This window comes from Erinaceus europaeus, chromosome X (assembly GCF_950295315.1).
Source record: "Erinaceus europaeus chromosome X, mEriEur2.1, whole genome shotgun sequence".
NCBI classification, from domain to species: domain Eukaryota; kingdom Metazoa; phylum Chordata; class Mammalia; order Eulipotyphla; family Erinaceidae; genus Erinaceus; species Erinaceus europaeus.
The window spans coordinates 68578704-68598742 of record NC_080185.1 but is presented as its reverse complement, the minus strand read 5'-3'; the positions used below and the strand labels follow the sequence as shown (position 1 = coordinate 68598742).

Below are 20039 nucleotides of genomic sequence, written 5' to 3'. Positions count from 1 at the left end.
GGTGTCTGTCTTTCTCTCCCCCTCTCTGTCTTCCCTTCCTCTCTCCATTTCTCTCTGTCCTATCCAACAACAACAACATCAATAACAACAGCAATGATAAAAACAACAAGGGCAACAAAAGGGAAAATAAAAAAAAAGTCCTTTGGCTGAAAATACCTATGATGTTGCATTATTAAAAACAGAATACGTGGCTAGGATATAGCTCAATGATAGAGCACGTTCTTTTGCAAATATGAAGCTTTAGATTTGATCTCTGGCTCTTCCATCACCTCATCCCACTGCATCTTCCTACACCAAAGTTTTAATCACTTACTTTGACATGTGCTTGTATTAAGGTGGAAAGGAGAAACAGAACATCACTCTGACACATGGCCTGCTAGCGATCAAACTCTAGACCTCATGCTTTCAAATCTAGCACCCAAATCACTGCACCACCACATGGGCCCTAATACCTTTTTTTTTTAACACTAAATTATTTCTGAGGCCATTTCTAAGTTTTCTGAAATTTTAAATAATTTCATTTTATCATATAATCAGGTTTTGCTTAAGTTCTTAGTGTTAATCATATCTTAATTATCTTAAATGATCTTGTATTAGTTCAAATAAACTAATCTTGTTTGCATTTAGGGGATAGTTGTCTACTCCAGATTTCCCCATTTTCCCTAGTTACACTTTGGAAACGTGTTCCAGGAGGTAAACAGTTGCCATAAAAATGAACTTTTAAACCATAAACTATTTCTAAATTGGAAATTGTTTACAAATTGAAGATTATCAGTAGAAAGTACTAATAGTGCAATAAACTTAAGTCACTGATTTACTTTTATATATTTTTTACAAAAGTATGCTATAATACTAGATTATAACTCAAGTTTTAATTTTCAGTTTTAGACAGGTCATACACTTAAATCATTAAAGGAGTGAATCATTTTGTTTTGTCAGATTAATTTTGTAATTACATCAGAAAATAAAATAGTGTATTTACTTATAAAAGCCACTTGAAGTAGATACATGGCAGAATAATAATCATAGCCATTTGCAGGTTATTATAAATATAGTAATCATAACAAAAGAAAATATATTACTCAATTTAATATAAACCTCAGTCATATGCCTGGGTATACTGCTGCTATAATGTATGTAATTAGAAATGAAACTATATACAGTAACTGCCTTCCCCTGACTTGCCCCCATCCTAGTCTAAGGTTTTGCATCTCACAAATGAATCTTCCTTTCTCTCCCCTCTGCTCCCCAAGTAGTCATGATATGATTATGTGTATACTGATTATGTGATAAAAACAGAAAAACCAACCAACCAAACAAAAACAACTGAGAACACAGTAGGAATCAAAGGAGACCTAGTTCTTTCATCAATGAATTTACATTATAGCAAGGAAGACCAACATTGGCGGGGAATTCTTCTTCTAGCGTTTGCCCTTCTTCCATAGCCAGTCAACAGCATCAGGTTGAGCCTGATGTAAGGTTTCGAGACCTCCTTTGAATCTGGAGAGGTGGCAGTTGTTGACTATGTGAGTCATAGTCTGTCTGTAGCCGCAGGGGCAGTTCGGGTGGGGAATTATAACTCAGTAATGTGTTATATTAATGGGGAAATCAGGAACCATGGGATACTACTAGAGGGCCAACTATAACCTTAACTGAGATCAGAGAGGATGAGTGGAAGATAGCTGGATAAAGAAGGAGGCATGGGGTGAGAAGCCTAAGTAGAGCAAAGTGTGCATAGAAATACCAATTCATAGTGCAGGCACTGAGACCCAGCAATAACCCTGGAGGCAAAAAAAAAAAAAAGAAATACCAATACTGGGGGCCGGGCAGTAGCACAGTGGTGCGAAGCACAAGGACCACCTTAAGAATCCTGGTTTGAGCCCCTGGCTCCCCACCTGCAGGGGAGTCTCTTCACAGGTGGTGAAGCAGGTCTGCAGGTGTCTGTCTTTCTCTCCCTCTGTCTTCCCCTCCTCTCTCCATATTTCTCTGTCCTATCCAACAACAAGACAGTAATCACAACAACAATAATAACCACAAAAACAATAAACAACAAGGGCAACAAAAGGGGAAGAAATAGCCTCCTGGAGCAGTGGATTCCTAGTGCAAGCACTGAGCCCCAACTATAACCCTGGAGGCAAAAAAAAAAAGAAAAGAAATACCAATACTGACAACAAGCTTGAATGTTAAATACCATTGTTCTACAGATAAAGATTCTTGATGACAGATTTCAGAATGTAGATGGAAGATTTAGAGCTTGGATTCTACTTGAACTTTTTTTTTTTATTTTTAAATTTTTTATTTAAGAAAGGATTAGTGAACAAAAGCATAAGGTAGGAGGGGTACAACTCCACACAATTCCCACCACCCAATCTCCATAACCCACCCCCTCCCATGGTAGCTTTCCCATTCTCTATCCCTCTGGGAGCATGGACCCAGGGTCGTTGAGGGTTGCAGAAGGTAGAAGGTCTGGCTTCTGTAATTGTTTCCCCGCTGAACATGGGCGTTGACTGGTCGGTCCATACCCCCAGTCTGCCTCTCTCTTTCCCTAGTAGGGTGTGTCTCTGGGGAAGCTGAGCTCCAGGACACATTGGTGGGGTCTTCAATCCAGGGAAGCCTAGCCAGCATCCTGGTGGCATCTGGAACCCGAGTAATGAAGCTGAAGGGTTGTCATTCCACACGTGAAGTCTCTGGATACAGTCTGAGGTGAAGCATGTTGAGATGGCAATCGTTGCTTTGGTTAGGTTGTGATCGGCGGATGCAATATTATTTGGTTTGGATTGAGAGATGCATACGGGAAAGTGGGCCCTATCCAAGGGTGCCAGGACTGGGGGAAGTAGGGGCTCTATAGTGAAGATGTGAGGTTCCTGCTGTCTTAGGGTTCAAAAAGACAATCAATAGTTAATATTATTATCACATTATTTGTTAATTGGGTTAACTGTGAAAAGTCCCTTTGTTATGGTTTGCTGTACAGTACCCAGTATCTTGTATATAGCTGTGCTATTGGAAGCTTCTAATCTACTTGGTCTAGGCTTTTGAGAGAGTCCGCATATCAAATACGTAGCCTATATATTAAAAAGATTCAGTTTGTCTTTTGAGAAACTTTGAGACATACAATTGACTTCCCCCTCTCATATTAATTAACTACTGATTTATATGTCTACATTTTGCTAGGAGTGTACATAAACACCATTCCCACCACCAAAGGACTGTGACCCATCCCTCCCGCCCACTCCCACCCCCCACTGGCCCAGGAAGCTACATGTCTACCCCTCACCACTGGGTTTTTACTTTGGTGCCCTACTTACAATTTGATCAGGTCCTGCTTTTAGTTTCCCTTTCAGATCTTCTAAGTCAGCTTCTGTTGATGAGTGGGATCATCCCATACTCATCTTTATCTTTCTGACTTAGTTCACTTAACATAATTCCTTCTAGCTCTGTCCAAGATGGGTCAGAGAAGGTGGGTTCATTGTTCTTGATAGCTGCATAGTATTCCATTGTGTATATATACCACAGCTTTCTCAGCCACTCATCTGTTGTTGGGCACCTGGTTGCTTCCAGGTTTTAGCTATTATGAATTGTGCTGCTATGAACATAGGAGTACACACCCCTTTTTGGTTGGGTGTTATGGAGTCCTTGGGGTATAACCCCAGGAGAGGAATTATTGGGTCATATGGAAGGTCCATGACTAGCCTTCTGAGAGTTTTCCAGACTGCTCTCCACAGAGGCTGTACCAATTTACATTCCCACCAGCAATGTAAAAGGGTTCCTCTGTCCCCACATCCTCTCCAGCATTTGTTGCTGCTGTCCTTTTTGATGTATGCCATTCTTCCAGGAGTGAGGTGGTATCTTAGTGTTGTCTTAATTTGCATTTCTCTGACAATCAGTGACCTAGAGCAGTTTTTCATATGTTTCTTAGCCTTTTGGATCTCCTCTGTGGTGAATGTTTTGTTCATTTCCTCTGCCCATTTTTGGATGGGGTCATTTGCTTTTTTCCGGCTAAGTTTGATGAGCTCTTTATATATTTTGGTTATTAGTTTCTTGTCTGATGTCTGGCATGTGAAGATCTTCTCCCATTCTGTGAGGGGTCTCTCTGTTTGTTTAATAGTTTCTTTGGATGTGCAGAAGCTTTTCAATTTGATGTAGTCCCATTGGTTTGTTTCTGCTTTGGTCTTCCTTGCAATTGGATTCATCAAAGATGTCCTTGAGGTGTATGTGGGAAAGTGTTTTACCAATGTTTTCCTCTAAGTATTTGATTGTTTCTGGTCTGACATCTAGGTCTTTGATCCATTTGGAGTTGATTTTTGTTTCTGGTGAGATAAAGTGGTTCAATTTCATTCTTCTGCATGTTTCAACCCAGTTTTCCCAGCACCATTTATTGAAGAGAGCCTCCTTTTTCCATTTAATCCTTTGGGCCCCCTTATCAAAGATTAGATGCCCATAGGTGTTGGGATTTACTTCTGGGCTTTCAATTCTGTTCCACTGCTCTGTGTGCCTATTTTTGTTCCAGTACCATGCTGTTTTGATGATGATGGCTTTATAATATAGTTTAAGGTCTGGGAGTGTGAAGCCTCCATTTCTGTTTCTTTTCCTTAAGATGGTTTTGGCAATTCTAGGTGTTTTCACTACTTGAACTTTATGATGAATAAATTATTATTTTTCTGACTTTAGGTAAATAACAGCCCTTCTCTGAATGCTTTGGGATCTAACATCAATTTTGTTGTGTGAAGAAAACTAAGGCATTTTACTGTGGTATCCTAGTAGTTTTATTTTTGGCATGTATGCATTTTGTACCTTAAACAGAAAGAGATGGCCTGGGTGGTGGTGCAGTGAGTTAAGTATTCGGCACTCTAGCATGAGGTCTTGAGTTTGATCTGCAGCAAAGCATTTGCTAGAGTAATACTCTTGTTCCCTCCCCTTCCCTCCCCCTCCCTTTCCCTCTTCTTCCTCATTTACTAACAGATAAAATCTTTTTAAAAGATTATTTTTATTTATTTATATTTTAATTTGTTTTTAATCTTTATATATTTGATAGAGACAGCCAGAAATCAAGAGGGAAGGGAGAGATCAAGAGGGAGAGAGACAGAGAGACACCTGCAGCACTGCTTCACCACTTGCAAAGCTTTACCCCTGCATGTGGGGACCAGGACTCGAACCTGGGTCCTTGCGTATTGTAACATGTGCGCTTAACCAGGTGTGCTACCACCAGGCCCCTAGATAAAATGTTTAAAAAGGAAACTAAAACAAAATATTAAAGTTCCATAGGAATTTTTTCTATTATAAGAATAGTGGAAAGAATTTTGATCTCTAATAGCCAAGAACTATTATGGATTAAAATTTGAGGCTTTTGATTTGGCAGTTAATTTGAGATGAGGTTCTTATTTATGGTTGCAAAATATAAAAAATTGTTTTCTTAAAATTATGAAATGAACTGCTTTAGATGCTAACTAGAGCATAGTCATAGAGAATCACTATTTAATGTCTGTAACTTCATCTTCTTGACTATTACAGACTTAAGCACTTTGACAAAAAGGTTCTCATTCTTTAACTGCTAGTGCCTATCACACTGCCAATTGATTTATCGATTGCTCATGAATAATAATGGTAATGGATGTCTAGGAGCACATATGTGTATCTGAAATGACCCTTACAGTTAGAAAGGAAATGAAGAAGTGTTTTGGAGTAATTTTAAATACAGCCAATGTTTTCTCTTGTTATTTTAGAATCAAATCTTTATGTTGACCTCTATTCTAACAATAAGTTGCATACCACAGTCTTTGTAAAATAAACACAACTGAGAGGTACTCAAGTTAAAACAAATCTTGATAATATAGTACTTGAATGCCTGAACAGAACAGAATGTTCAGTTTGGTTACCAGGTGATTGAATTATCTTGAATTGTCTTGATTTGTTTTGCTGGTTAGTGAAGGTCAGGGTGAGCACAAAATCTGAAAAGTTGGAATGCAGTACATTGAACAGAGACTATTTCATTATGTGACTCTTGCTAATATTAGTAGATACTGGGCATGGCTGTTGCCCAGAGACTTCAAATGCGGATTGGTTGTTCATTTGGATGACTTTACTTAAGTAACCTTATAATGTAATACATACATGGGGAGATTGTTATAGGGTTCTACTTTATCTAAGATTTCAGAATTTTTCTGATGTGATTATTATTTTATCATTCTGTCTTGAACAAAAGTGCTATCTCATAAAAGAAAAGTGTCTGCTTATCTTGTTTACCACAGTATCCCTAATGCCCAGCCCTGAACATGATAAGTACATAAATAATTATTCAGTTGACTTACACATGGTCTTCCGTGTCAGTTGCCTTTGCTTTTGTTACAGAGCAACCATCTGTAATTGCTTCCCCGCTAAACATGGGTGTTGACGAGTCTATCCATATTCCCAGCCTGTCTCTCTGTTTTTCTAGTGGGGAAGGGCTCTGGGGAAGAGCACCAGGGCACATTGGTGGGGTTGTCTGTCCAGGGAAGTCTGACCAACATCATCCTAGCATCTGGAACCTAGTGGTTGAAAAGAGAGTTAACATACAAAGCCAAACAAATTGTTGACCAATCATGGACCTAAAGGCTGGAATAGTGCAGATGAAGATTTGGGGTGGGTGTCCTCCATTTTCTAGATAGCTAGGAGGAATATTTTAGTTATATTCCAAAAGGCCTGTGACTGTACTAGTTTTTTTCTTTTTCTTTCCCCCCCTTGAGCCTGATATGCAGGTGGGTCCAAGTTACTGTCTGGGGAGCTTCAAAAAGGACAGCAGCAACAAATGCTGGAGAGGCTATAGGGACAGAGAAACCCTTCTGCACTGCTGTGGGAATGTAAATTGGTCCAGCCTCTGTGGAGAGCAATCTAGAGAATTCTCACAAGGCTAGACATGGACCTTCCATATGACCCAGTAATTCCTCTCCTAGGGCTATACCCCAAGGACTTCATAACATCCAACCAAAAATAAATGTGTACACCTATGTTCATAGCAACACAGTTCGTAATAGCTAAGACCTGGAAGTAACCCAGGTGCCCAGCAACAGATAAGTGGCTGAGAAAGCTGTGGTATATATACACAATGGAATACTACACAGCTATTAAGAACAATGAACCTACCTTCTCTGACCCATCTTGGATGGAGTTCGAGCCTTCACTTTTAATCCTTAAGAACGGTTTCTGACATTCTCTAATGGGGCTATTATTATTATTATTATTAATTTGTTTCTGAGTTCTGTGAGCTCTTCGTATATTTTTATTATTAACCTTCTGTCTTATTATAGGGAGATAAGAAACTGCACTTGTGTTTCAATAACTGTCCTATAAAAACATTATATCTTAAATAAAATGGTCTGGAAAAATAAAAAAGAAGGGGGATTTTTGAATATTTGTTTATTAAATGATAGGGATAGACACTCAAGCACAAAACAGGCAACAGAAAACCACAACACCACTTTGGCATATGTAGTGCCTGGGCTCTAACCCAGGGTCTCACCCATGTGAGGAAAATGCTTTTTTTGCTAAGCCACATCCCTGGCTTTAGGTAACAAGACTTTGTTTTCTTTCACAGGAATGTATGTGTATGGGGGCTGGGAGTTGGTGAACCTGATTGAGCACACATGTTACAATGTGCAGGGACCTAGGTTCAATCCCCTGGTTCCTGCCTGCAGGGGTAAACTTCACAAGTAGTGAAGCAGAGCTGTAGGTGTCTCTTTGTCTCCCTCTCTATCTTCTCCTTCCCTCTCAGTTTCTGTTTATCTAATAAAATTAACGAATATTTTATAAGAATATGTGTACGTATTAATGTTATACTTATTTACTATATTTGTAAAATATAAATAATAATTCAGTTATTATTTTCTTGGTTGATCTGTGAGTTTCTCTTACCTGACAAGTATTCTCTTTTCCTCTTTTGGTTTTAATAGAACATTCAAATAAAAACTTTGGCAGATGATATGGTAAGGTGGTCCTAGTAGCATGGTATTTTATTATGCATGTTGTCTTTTATTAAAATGGATGGACATTACAGCATTGATATATGCAAGAAATAAAATGTGTTAATGTTCATATGGTATCATATATTAGGATAACTGTTAATAGAGTTAATAGACTTTTCTTTTTGAATATTAACATGAATGATTGTATGAGATCTCACAGTCTTGATATTATCATTCTATATATACCTGTACAAAATATATAAATACATATATATAAATATATATGTTTGTAAAATATAGAAGTATCCATTTACTATAGCTAAGTAAATTGTGATATTAATATGAATATTAATATTGCATAATTAATTCAAAATAGAAAAGCTAGAGATATACTATGTATGTATTGTTATGTTTAACATGTTTTAGTATTTTGGAGTTTATTCAATCATATTAAAAATTATGGACTCAAAGTATAAATATTGTATAGCTAAATTTAAAAATATTTAAATCAGTGCCCTTTCCCCCTGAAATATCCTATCTACAAGTAATATAAAATATTATCAGAGATTAAAGACGTGAACTTACATGGCTTAACCTCATTTTCTTATGAAGATGTAACTGAAAGTAAAAGACAGTTTTCTAGAAAGAAATGAAGGGCATAGTAAGGATTAACTATATATGTCAGTAATGCTACTCAGAAAAACTAGCAATCTGAAAGTAAGTAATAAGTCTTATGAAGAGAAAGCACCAGAGATATATTGATTTAATGTTGATTGCATATTTAAATGCTTTTATGTCCACTATACCTGTTAATAAAATTACTGTTGGGTATTTATTCAGTTTATTTGGGATTACTTTTTATTGCTCTTGTGTTATTTGAAAATATACTACATTATCTAAACTAATTCAGTTTTCCTCAAAGAGTTAAATATAGTTAGAAATCAGAAGTAATTTTTTCTGTGCAAGAATTATTAGTTGAGATGAATTTTCAATTTTCTTCTCTGTTAGAAAGTATTATGATTTATATAATATCTTTTTAAGCAACCAAGTAATCCTAAATAAGCTGCTTACACTTACTCATATTTCTTTCAAAGTACAGCTTTTTAAACAAAGTGCTCTTTGAATCTAAATAAAAGTATTTTTTAATGGGGACCAATGGGATTTTATATAAGCTGTAATAACAATAACTTCTGTTTTGTGTTATGGTAGTAGTTTATAAGGATCTGGAAACATGTCAGTGAAGACACACTGTCCTCAATGGATATGCTATAGCTGCATGACTAATGTGAGCTGAGAGTATGCATGTGCTTCCTAACAGAAACCAGAATACAGCTGACTTGCATTCAATTTTATGGTCATTTCTAATTTTTGATCTCATTTGTATATGTGTGGCTTAAAACATAATGGTCGTTTTACATACAACTTCAGTCATTAGCTCACTTTATGAGAACAGCAATCTAATTTTTAGAGACTGTATATGGATTCAACGGTTTAGAGTTCTTATCCATAAAATAATTTTTAATAATAATTAATTGGATATTTCTGAAATCTTTTTTCAGTAAATGGAAAGGTGAGATTTTAGCTTTTATTTTACTTCCTTGCTAGTACCACCTTTTAGAGGAGAAAAAGGAGGCGGAGATGATAATAGTAAAAGTAATAATAATAGTAACAACAATCATAAATAGCAAATATGTGTGGGGCCAGTTGGCACACCTGGTTACGGGCACCATTACCATGCACAACAACCTGGTTTCCAGATCCCACTCCCCCACCTGCAGTAGGGAGGATTTGCAGCTCTTAGCTTCACAGTGGTGAGATAGGTCTGCAGTGTTGATCTTTTCCTTCTCTCTCCCTCTCTATCTTCCCTTCCTCTCTCAATCCCCCCCTGTTTTATCGAATAAAATAGAAAGAGGAAAAATATGGGCTGAATGTTGGCGCACCGGGTTGAGCACACATATTGCAACGGGCAAGGACAAGGGTTCAAGTCCCCAGTCTACACTTGCAGAGGGAAAGCTTTACAAGTGGTGAAGCAGTACTGCTGGTGTCTCTCTGTCTCTTTCCTTCTCTGTATCCCCCTTCCTCTCAATTTTTGGCTTTCTCTATGCAAAAAATAAATAGATAATGAAATAAAAAATAATAAAAAATGGCCACTAGGAGCAAATGGATTTGTAATGCTGGCACTAAGCCCAGTGATACCTCTGGTGGCAATAAAAATATAAAAGAAAAGAAAATCCTTTGAAAAAAAATAGCAACTATGTGCACTAAACAGAAATTTTAAATTTCACAGTAGTCCTGTATGTGGATAATTTAATTATTACAATTTAATTAAATCATTTCACATAAGCTAGCTTTACTTTATTATTATTATTTTTATTATTATTACTATTTGGTTGCTTTTGCTGTCAGGTATCTCCCTTCCCCTTTCCTGTTATCACTGGGTCTCAGTGCTAGGACTTCAAATCTACTGTTCTAGTGGCCATCCCCCCATCTTTTTTTCTTTCTATTTCAATTGACAGGACATAGAGAAATTGAGATGGGAGAGAGAGCTAGAGAGGGAGAAGAGTGATACCTGCAGCCCTACTTGACTGCTTGTGAAGCTTCCTGCAGGTGGGGAGTTAAGGGCTCAGACCAAGGTCCTTGAGTATGGTATGGTATGGTATGGTAGCATGCATACTCAGCTGGGTGTGCCACCATATGCCCCCCAATTACTTTTGAGACCCCAATTACTTTTGAGAAATACTTTTGTACCCATCAGACTTTTTAGGGATAGGAGCAATTTTGTGAAACTTTATGAAAGTCTTAAAATAGTACAGTCTCGTGGTCCGGGAGGTGGCGCAGTGGATAAAGTGCTGGACTCTCAAGCATGAGGTCCTGAGTTCAAGCCCTGGCAGTACATGTACCAGAGTGATGTCTGGTTCTTTCTCTTCTCCTATCTTTCTCATCAATAAATAAATAAAATCTTAAAAAAAAATAGTACAGTCTCTAAGTGTAGCTTGCTGTGTAAAATAACATTTTGTCAAAAGATAATAATATATACACTATGTAGCATTTTGGTAGTTTAATTCTTTCTGTACACGTTGGTTGAAATTTCTTAGGATTTTTTAATTTTTCTATTTGCAGCGTGACCGAATTACAAGTTTTAGAAAATCTACTGTCAAAAAAGAAAAACCTCTTATTCAACATCCTATTGATTCTCAAGTTGTAATGAGTGAGTTTCCAGCAGCTCAACCTTTATATGATGAGCGATCTTCGAATTTGTCAGAAAAAGAAGTACTGGATCTCTTTGAAAAAATGATGGTAAGTTAGATTCCAGTTTATTATTATTTTGATCTAAATGTGCCTAGGATTGAAGTAAGTTTTAAATAATTGGTATGTTTATATTAATGGTGTTTGTATTCTGAAAAAATAGACCAGAAATGTGTTGCTAAAGCAATCATTTGAATGATTTAATTAAAAAAAAATAATTTATAAAAAGGAAAAATTGACCAAACCATAGGATAAGAGGGGTACAACTCCATATAATTCCCACCACCAGATCTCTGTATCCTAGTCCCTCCCCTGATAGCTTTCCTATTCTCTAACCCTCTGGGAGTATGGACCCAAGATCATTGTGGGATGCAGAAGGTGGAAGGTCTGGCTTCTGTAATGGCTTCCCCGCTGAACATGGGTGTTGACAGGTCTATCCATACTCCCAGCCTGTCTCTCTCTTTTTCTAGTGGGGAAGGGCTCTGGGGAAGCAAAGCTCCAGGACACATTGGTGGGGTTGTCTGTCCAGGGAAGTCTGATCAACATCATGCTAGCATCTGGAACCTGGTGGTTGAAAAAGAGTTAACATACAAAGCCAAACAAATTGTTTACCAATCATTGACCTAAAGGCTGGAATAGTGCAGATGAAGATTTGGGGTGGGGGGTCCTCCATTTTCTAGATAGCTAGGAGGCATATTTTAGTTACATTCCAGAGGGCCTGTGGCTATACTAGTTTTTTTCTTTTTCTTTTTTTCCCCTGAGCCTGAAATCTGATATGCATGTGGATCCAAGTTATTGTCTGGGGAGATGATGTCATGACTGAAAAAAAGACCAGAAAGCTGGATCAGGGAAGAGAGTAGCTCCCAAATATGGGAAAGGGGTATAAATATTGTTGACTATAAACCCCATCAGTTTGTTGGGATCTGGGGCCCATATTCAGCTTAGGAGCCTATGTGACCTCTGCATCCCTGTAGATCTGAGCTCACATTCTGTGGTCATAAGTAGGAACGTTCCAAGTTGCCCCAATATCAGGACCCATCTTCCTCAGGTGTAGCATAGAGTATATTGTCTAGCCTCCCTTCAGAGGATGGGGCATTCTCTACCATTGTTGATCCAAGTTGAGGGCAAGGTCCTACGGGGGCCCACAAAGGGATCTATTGTGTTGTTCCTGATAGAAATGACCGGTAACAATGGAGAGAGGGATTTCTTTGAGGTCTAGGACCAAAAATGATTTAATTTTTGAACTAAAACATGCTAATCATTTTCCATTAAGAGCTGCTAAAAATAGAACTGTCTTTGTAATTATTGTTATTTGTTCTCTTTGTGTATAGTAGTCTGTGACACATTGAGTCAACTTTTATAATTAATTCATTTGTACTTCTTTAACTACAAAACAAAACAATCCTAAATCCACTTTGCTGAAAATAGCACAATATCTAGTTCGGTATGTGAAATAGAATTGGCAGTACAGAGAGTTAAAAAAAATAATAGAACATCAAAATTAATTCAACCAAGTTTGTTTCTATAAACAAGTTAATCAAAACAATATTTCCTAGCATGCCTCTAAGATTTTATAGCCTGTGACCTAGATTCCTCCCCCCTTCCTTCCCTCCTATTTACCCCTTCCTTCCTCTCCCATTTCTCCATCTCTAAGTTTCTCCTCTCCCTTTAGCACCCCTTTAGGTCTGTAGATAGAGATCAAGGACTTAGTAATGTTGCACTCTATTTTTTTTAATCTTAGGTTTGTGTATAATATCCCAGATGTGTGTACTATCATCTTGCACTGGCACTTGCATCTGTGTTATCAGTTGTTCTCTAGTTATTTTCTTCCTAATTTGGACAATATCACTCTCTAAGGTGTTTTTTTTAAAAATTTTTTTTCCATTTATTTATTTTCCCTTTTGTTACCCTTGTTGTTTTTTATTGTTGTTGTAGTTATTGAAGTCATCGTTGTTAATTAGGACAGAGAGAAATGGAGAGAGGAGGGGAAGACAGAGAGGAAGAGAGAAAGATAGACGCCTGCAGACCTGCTTCACCACCTGTGAAGCGATGCCCCTGCAGGTGGGGAGCCAGGGGCCTGAACCGGGATCCTTCCACAGGTCCTTGTGCTTCACGCCATGTGTGCTTAACCCACTGCACTACCTACCGCCCAACTCCCAACTCGGATTTTTTAAAATGTTTATTTATTTATTCCCTTTTGTTGCCCTTGTTGTTTTATTGTTGTAGTTACTATTATTGTTATTGTTACTGGTGTTGTCATTGCTGGATAGGACAGAGAGAAATGGAGAGAGGAGGGGAAGACAGAAAAGGGGAAAGATAGACATCTGCAGAACTGCTTCACTGCCTGTGAAGTGACTCCCCTGCACGTGGGGTGCTGGGCACTCAACTGGGATCATTATGCTGGTCTGTGTGCTTTCTGCCATGTGTGCTTAACCCACTGCACTACCACCCAACTCCCCACATATTCCTTATCTAAAGCTCCAAATTGACTTTTCAATTGTTTTCAGGCAGTCATTTTATATGCCCCTACTGTATTCCCTTAAATGTGTTCCTGTGTGACTATTTCTGCAGAAATTGTCACTGTCTTTGTTCATTGAATAATTTGCTAAGAAAATGGAAGCAATCAAAACAAAATTTCCACATACTCCTACTACCACATCTAGCTAGTTAATATTATTAATATTCACACACTTTGTTTTGCTGCCTGTCACTATAGATTAACTTTTTTCTTTTTTTAATGTTTATTTATTCCCCTTTTTTGCCCTTTTTATTGTTGTAGTTATTGTTGTTATTGATGTCGTTGTTGTTGAACAGAACAGAGAGAAACAGGGGGAGGAGACAAATAGGGGGAGAGAAAGATAGACACCTGCAGACCTGCTTCACTGCCTGTGAAGCAACCCCCCTGCAGGTGGGGAGCCGGGGCTTGAACTGAGATCCTGACACAGGTCCTTGTGCTTTGTGCCATGTGCACTTAACCTGCTGTGCTACCGCCCGACTCCCTAGATTAACTTTTTATGCTTCAGTCTTTCCAATTGTATACAAGATTCCATTCCTTTTTACCTACTTAAGAATAGCGCTCTAATAATTTTCTCCTGTCGCCTGCCATTCTCAGCAGCATGTGAACATGTCTCAAGTTCATGTGTTTAGTTCTCTAATTCCATATATGAGTTAAACCATTCTGTAGTTGTCCTTTACCTCCTTACTTAAATCATTAAGCATAATATTCTTTGATTCTTCTTTTCTTATGTGACTCCTTTAAGTAATTTTTGTAAGGTTAGGTTGATCTTGGCAAATTCCTTTAGCTTTTGTATTGCTGATAAGATTTTTATTTCTTCCTCATATTTGAAGGATAATTTGCAAGGTAGAATATCTGTGGCTAGCAGTTCTTAGCTATTAGTACTTTGACTATATTATCTCATTCTCTTGTTGCTTCTAGTATTTGTGAAGAGAAGTCTGATGGTAGTCTTATAACTCCATTTGAATATGACTTCTTTCTTTTCCCTAGAGGCCTTCAGTATCTTTTCCTTGTCATTGAATTTTGATAGATTTACAATGGTGTTCCTTGGTATTGGTTTTTTGCATTTAGGAACCTGATTGTACACTATGCTTCCTGGATACTTATTGACCAGGTGAGGTAAATTCTTAGCTATACTTTTCTTGAATATAGTCTCTGTTCCCTTCACCCTGCCCTCTTCCTCAGGAATACCTATCACTCTTACATTCAACATTTTGATGAAGTCTGCTATTTCACAAAGAATTGCTTCATTCTTTCTAAACCTTTCATCTCTGTCATCTTTAAATTGAAAGTGTGCTAATTATATCTTCTAGCTTAGATATTCTCTCCTCTGTTTCATTGTTAGTCTACTTCCTAAGCCTGCTACCTGAGCTGTACTGCACTCAAAGTGTCTTTCACACCCTACAATTTGGTTTGAAGTTTTTCTTTTATACTGCCTAAGTGCTTGGTGAACTCTGATTGAAATTCTTCTATGCTTTCTAATTTCTTAGAGAGCTTTTTTGAGCCCCTCTTTTGTGTTTCCTAACTCCTTAGTGAAATATCCTTTCAGTTATTCAGTATGGTTCTCCATACTATGCTTAGATTCTTGGATAGCCATCATAATGAGTTTTCTTTAATTCTTTGTATTAAAGGGGTTGATGCTTTACAGTATAATCACTGACATATGCATACAATTTTATTATACAATAGGCCCCTACAGTTTTCTTCCTATCCTCCCTATCCCTCCCTTCCGAGAGTACTTTGCTTTGGTGTAATACACAACATTCAGTCCATGTTTCACTTCGTGCTCTCCCTCCCCAAAGTCCTTTGCTTTGGTACAGTACACCATGTTCAGTCTGTTTCACTTTGTGCTATTCCTGCTAATAAGTGAGAACATCTGATATTCATCCTTTGAGTTTCACCCAAGAGGATGCAAAAGAGACAACCTCATTACTTTTAACAGCTGAGTAATATATATATTTCTTTTTTTAAACCATTCGTCTGATGTTGGGTATTTGGTATGCTTCCAGGTTATGGCAAATACAAACTGTGCTGCTATGCACACAGATATACACAGATGTTTTCTGATAGGTATTTTTATCTCCTTTCGGTAAATCCCCTGTAAAGGAATTGCTGGGTCATAGGGTAGGCCAATTCCTAACATCCCAATAAGTCTCCAAATTGCTTTTTACAATGGTTGGACCATAATGCACTCCCACTAGTAGTGGAGAAGTGTGCCTTTTTCTCTATACTCTCTCCAACATTTGTCATTTCTGTCCTTTCTGATGTATCATATTCTCACAGGTATAAAGTGGTATATCATTGTTGTCTTTATTTGTACTTCTCTGATGATCAGTGACTTTGAGCACCTTCACATATATCTGTTGGACTTCTGGATCTCTTTCTCAGTGAAATGTCTGTCCATATGAGTTTTCTGTAGTAGTTCATTGATAGGCTCTCAATGTTTATAATTTCCTGGAAACCTTCTCTTTCATTTATTTTGTATTATTTTTCATATTTTAGATTTTGTTTTTGCAGATTCTCTGTTTTTTAGTGTATGTATTGTGCTGGTTATTGTGGGCCAGCAGGGGTGGTACTGTTAGGGTTACTAGATTTTTCTTTGTTTATATATTGAGTGGTGGGACCCTGGGGCTGGTATTATGTGGTGTGTATATATATGACCTCTCTAGAGTTTCTGCCTAAATCTAGACCTCAGTGGTTTCGCTATATAGTGGAAGCTATGTTCAGAGATTCAATGCTTACTTTATGATTTAGCTGTCAGCTGCCCACACTTTACCTTTCCTTATGCCTGCTTTAGTTCCAGGACTGGCCATGCAGATTTTGGTCAGATATATTCCTTCTGCCACTGGGATGTGTCCTTGCCAACTAAACAACAAGGGTACTTTGGGGAGTACATAAAACCAACATGGGATAAAAAATAGTCTGCAATCACTTTTTGCACAAAATCCTTTGAAAAGAAAGAGGCCAACAATTTAGTAATGGAAAACTCTTAAAATGCTATTTTGATTGGGAGAAAACACTTAAGCTGTTCTCTTTCTGAAACATAAATAGATTTTCAGATGGGAAACTTCCCTTTTGTTATTTCACTCCTGCAGGTGTTCTTTCTTGTACAAATAATGTAATTGTTATTCTTGTCCTGTTTAATTTTTTTTGACAGTCTTGTTTCCTTTGATTTTTATTTTTTTGTGTGATATTCTTGGTAATTAGCTTTTTTTAGACTTTGGAGAACTATAATATTTAGTCTGCTGACGTAATCTTTATTTTACAATGATATGTTCCAAAATGGCAAACATCTTAAATAGTTGAATAAAATATACATTATGCATATTAATAGTGTATGAGATAGTTGGCAAGAAGTTAATTACCTTTAAATTGCTAACACAACTTATTATTTAGATTTTTTTTGGTAATGCTACATTCTGGTGATGCTTTTGGTAAAACAAAGCAAAACAAACAAAAAACAAGAAAACAAAACCTCAAGGGATAGAAAGCAACATTCAGAAATAATCTTATCTTACTCTGATAAGTGATGCTATTTTATTTCATTTTATATCACTAGGGATTTGCTGCTTTGGGAACGCATTTTCAGATAGAAAGAGTCAGAGATAGATGGAGAAAGGGAAAGAAAGACACCATAGCACTGAAGCTTTCTGGCCTGTGTGTATGAGGTTTTGTGTGTGTGTGTGTGGGGGGGGGGGCAGGCTCAAACCTGACCAATGTACATTCTTACTAGCAGTGTAGGAGTGTCAGTTTTCTCTCCATTGCTTCTCCAACAGTTGCTGTTTCTGTCTCTTCTAATAAAGGACAGTTTCACGGGTATATCATGTTGTTTCATTGTTGTTTTTATTTGCATTTCCCTAATTATCGGTGAGAGTGTGTGTGTGTGTGTGTGTGTGTTTGTGTGTGTGTGTGTGTGTGTTGGCCCTTTGGAATTCTTATTTGGAGAATATTCTGCTTATACCTTTCCTCTTTTTCTCAATGGGGTTGACTTTGTATTGTAGAATGTAGTAAGTTCTTGTTTATCAGCTCTCTATCTGTGGTGAGCCTCTCTGCTTTGCTAGTGCTTCCTTTTACTGTGCAGAAACTTTTTGGTTTGATGTAGTCCCAGTTTTCCCAACACCATATGCCAAATAGGCTCTGCTTTTTTCATTTGATGTTTTGAGGTTCCTTGTTAAAAGACCATTGGCTTATTTTTATTTTTCTTGATATTAGATTTGAGTCATAGAAGACACCTCTAAAACTTATACTAAAATGAGTTCTGGAATATTTTCCTCTAAATCTTCGATGACTTAAGATTTAACATTCATATTATTTATCTGTTTGGAGTTTACATTTGTGTGTGGTGAATTGTAGTAGTTCAGTTTCAGTTTTCTGCACATTTCAACTCATTTTTCCCAATACCATTTTTTAAAAAATTTTATTAGTGATTTAACATTGATTTACAAAATTACATGTTAACAGGGGTATAATGCCACACTGTTCCCGACACGAGTTCTGAATCTTCAGTCTCTCCACTGAAAACCACCATAGCTCCTCTAAGGTTGTAGACATGGGCCAACCATCATCTCTACAGCTATCTTTCTACGTTTGTACATGATTGCCCCTTTTTCTTCCAGGTCCCTTTTTCTCTCCCCCTCCAACCCACTCATAACACCATTACTGCTTCCAAATTTCCCTCTCTTTTTCCTGCTCTCTTTTGGGTACTGATGGAGCTGGAGTTCAGAGCCCTCTGATCTTCTTCCTCCTATTACTTCTTCCCCACTGCGAGTATGCATCAAAGTTGTTTTTAGGGTACAGAAGGTAGGACATCTGTCTTCTGTAATTGCTTCACCACTGGATGTGGGCATTGTCAGGTTGATCCATACCCCCAACCTGTTTCTGTCTTTCCCTAATAGGCTAGAGCTCTGGAGAGGCAAGGTTCCAAGACACAAAGGTAAGGTCATCTGCCCAGAGAAGTCAGGATGAAATTATGGTGGCATCTGCAATTTGGTGTCTGGAAAGTGGCAGGACATAAAGTGAAACAAAATGGTTAATGAACAGGAACCAAAAAGTAGTAATAGAGCAGATGAGATTAGGGATTTTAGGGTAGAAGGAAGCTAGGAAGTCCATCTTAGGCATGTTCCTGGCAGCATACAATTATGGTAGTTTTGCTTGAGTTAGACAGCTGGCCTGAAGTTGGATAAAAATATTTTCTGAGAAAATGGTGTCAGAGTAGAAAAAAGGGCTAGAAAGTTGGATTAGGGCATTGAGTAGCTCCCATTCTTGGGAAAAAAATGTGTGGATAAAATAAACTATTTACCTTTATCCACCTGACCCAGGGCCCATATATATATATTTAGCACCAGTGCCTATGTAACCTCTGAGTTCCTATTGGTCTGAGCCACAGCTCCTCATCACAGTTAAGAACACTGCGAGTTGTACTCATTCAGGACCAGTCTTCTTCAAGTGGCAGGGCGGGATACCCCAATCTCCCTTCAGAGATGGGACTATCCCTACTGTTGCTTCTTTATGGTGAGGACAGTATTCTGGGAGGGCCCACAAGAGGGCTTATGATGATGATCCTGATGTAAGTGACCAGTGGTGGTGGAGAGAGATCTATTAGAGGTCTAGGCTCATTATATTTGTGTGGGAGTTCAAGGATTCCCTAACTAGGGCCCCACATGATGAGGCCTGTGATGTTGTCCAAAAGAGCCGTTATTAAGTGGGCCAGTCTCTTAGCCTCATCCAAGTTTTGTAGTCTTCTCTTTATCTGATGACCTTAGACATTCTCCCAGTTGTTTAAACATTGAGTGTCATTTGTTCAACCCAACCAGAATTAGGTTTTTGTGATTTGTCTTCTTTGGGCCTTTCTGTTAGGTAGCTAATTTGGTATAAATCCAATGGATTAGAGAATTTATGATGCCTTGTTTAGGCATTTAAGCTTTCATTGAGCACTTTCACTTTGAGTTATATTATTATCCCTTACTTATGGATACATGTACACTTGTACCCAGTACCCTAAACCCTAGCCTATATCCGGTATCTGTTACTTAGTTGGATGTAGGTAGTCCCATCTTTCAGGAAAGATCTCACCAGAACTGAAGTGTTGTGAGGTTGCTAAAGTCAAGATTTTACACATATATGGCTACACCACTCTGAGCCTCTTTGCTTTTCATTTTAAATAGAGAGACAAAGGGAGAAGAAAAGCACTCTAGCTTCCTCCACTGCTGTAGTACCTCCTGTGTGTTGCTAGGGTTCAAACCTGGGTCAGTGGCATGACTAGGGATTCTCCCTACCTGATGAGCTGTTACTCCAGCACTTGATTTATTTATTTTTTTCTGTAACAGTCATTTCTAGCTTGGTTT

General features: G+C 37.8%; 1 protein-coding gene across 1 annotated transcript in view; it reads left to right on the top strand.

Annotated features, from left to right (window-relative positions):
* Window positions 1–20039, top strand: part of DIAPH2 (diaphanous related formin 2) — an 816245-nt gene that overhangs the window by 25147 nt on the left and 771059 nt on the right. The window contains exons 2-3 of the mRNA XM_060182500.1: window positions 7923–7955; window positions 11055–11231. Of these exons, the coding sequence (XP_060038483.1) occupies window positions 7923–7955; window positions 11055–11231 (210 nt within the window). The remainder of the gene's footprint in view (window positions 1–7922; window positions 7956–11054; window positions 11232–20039) is intronic.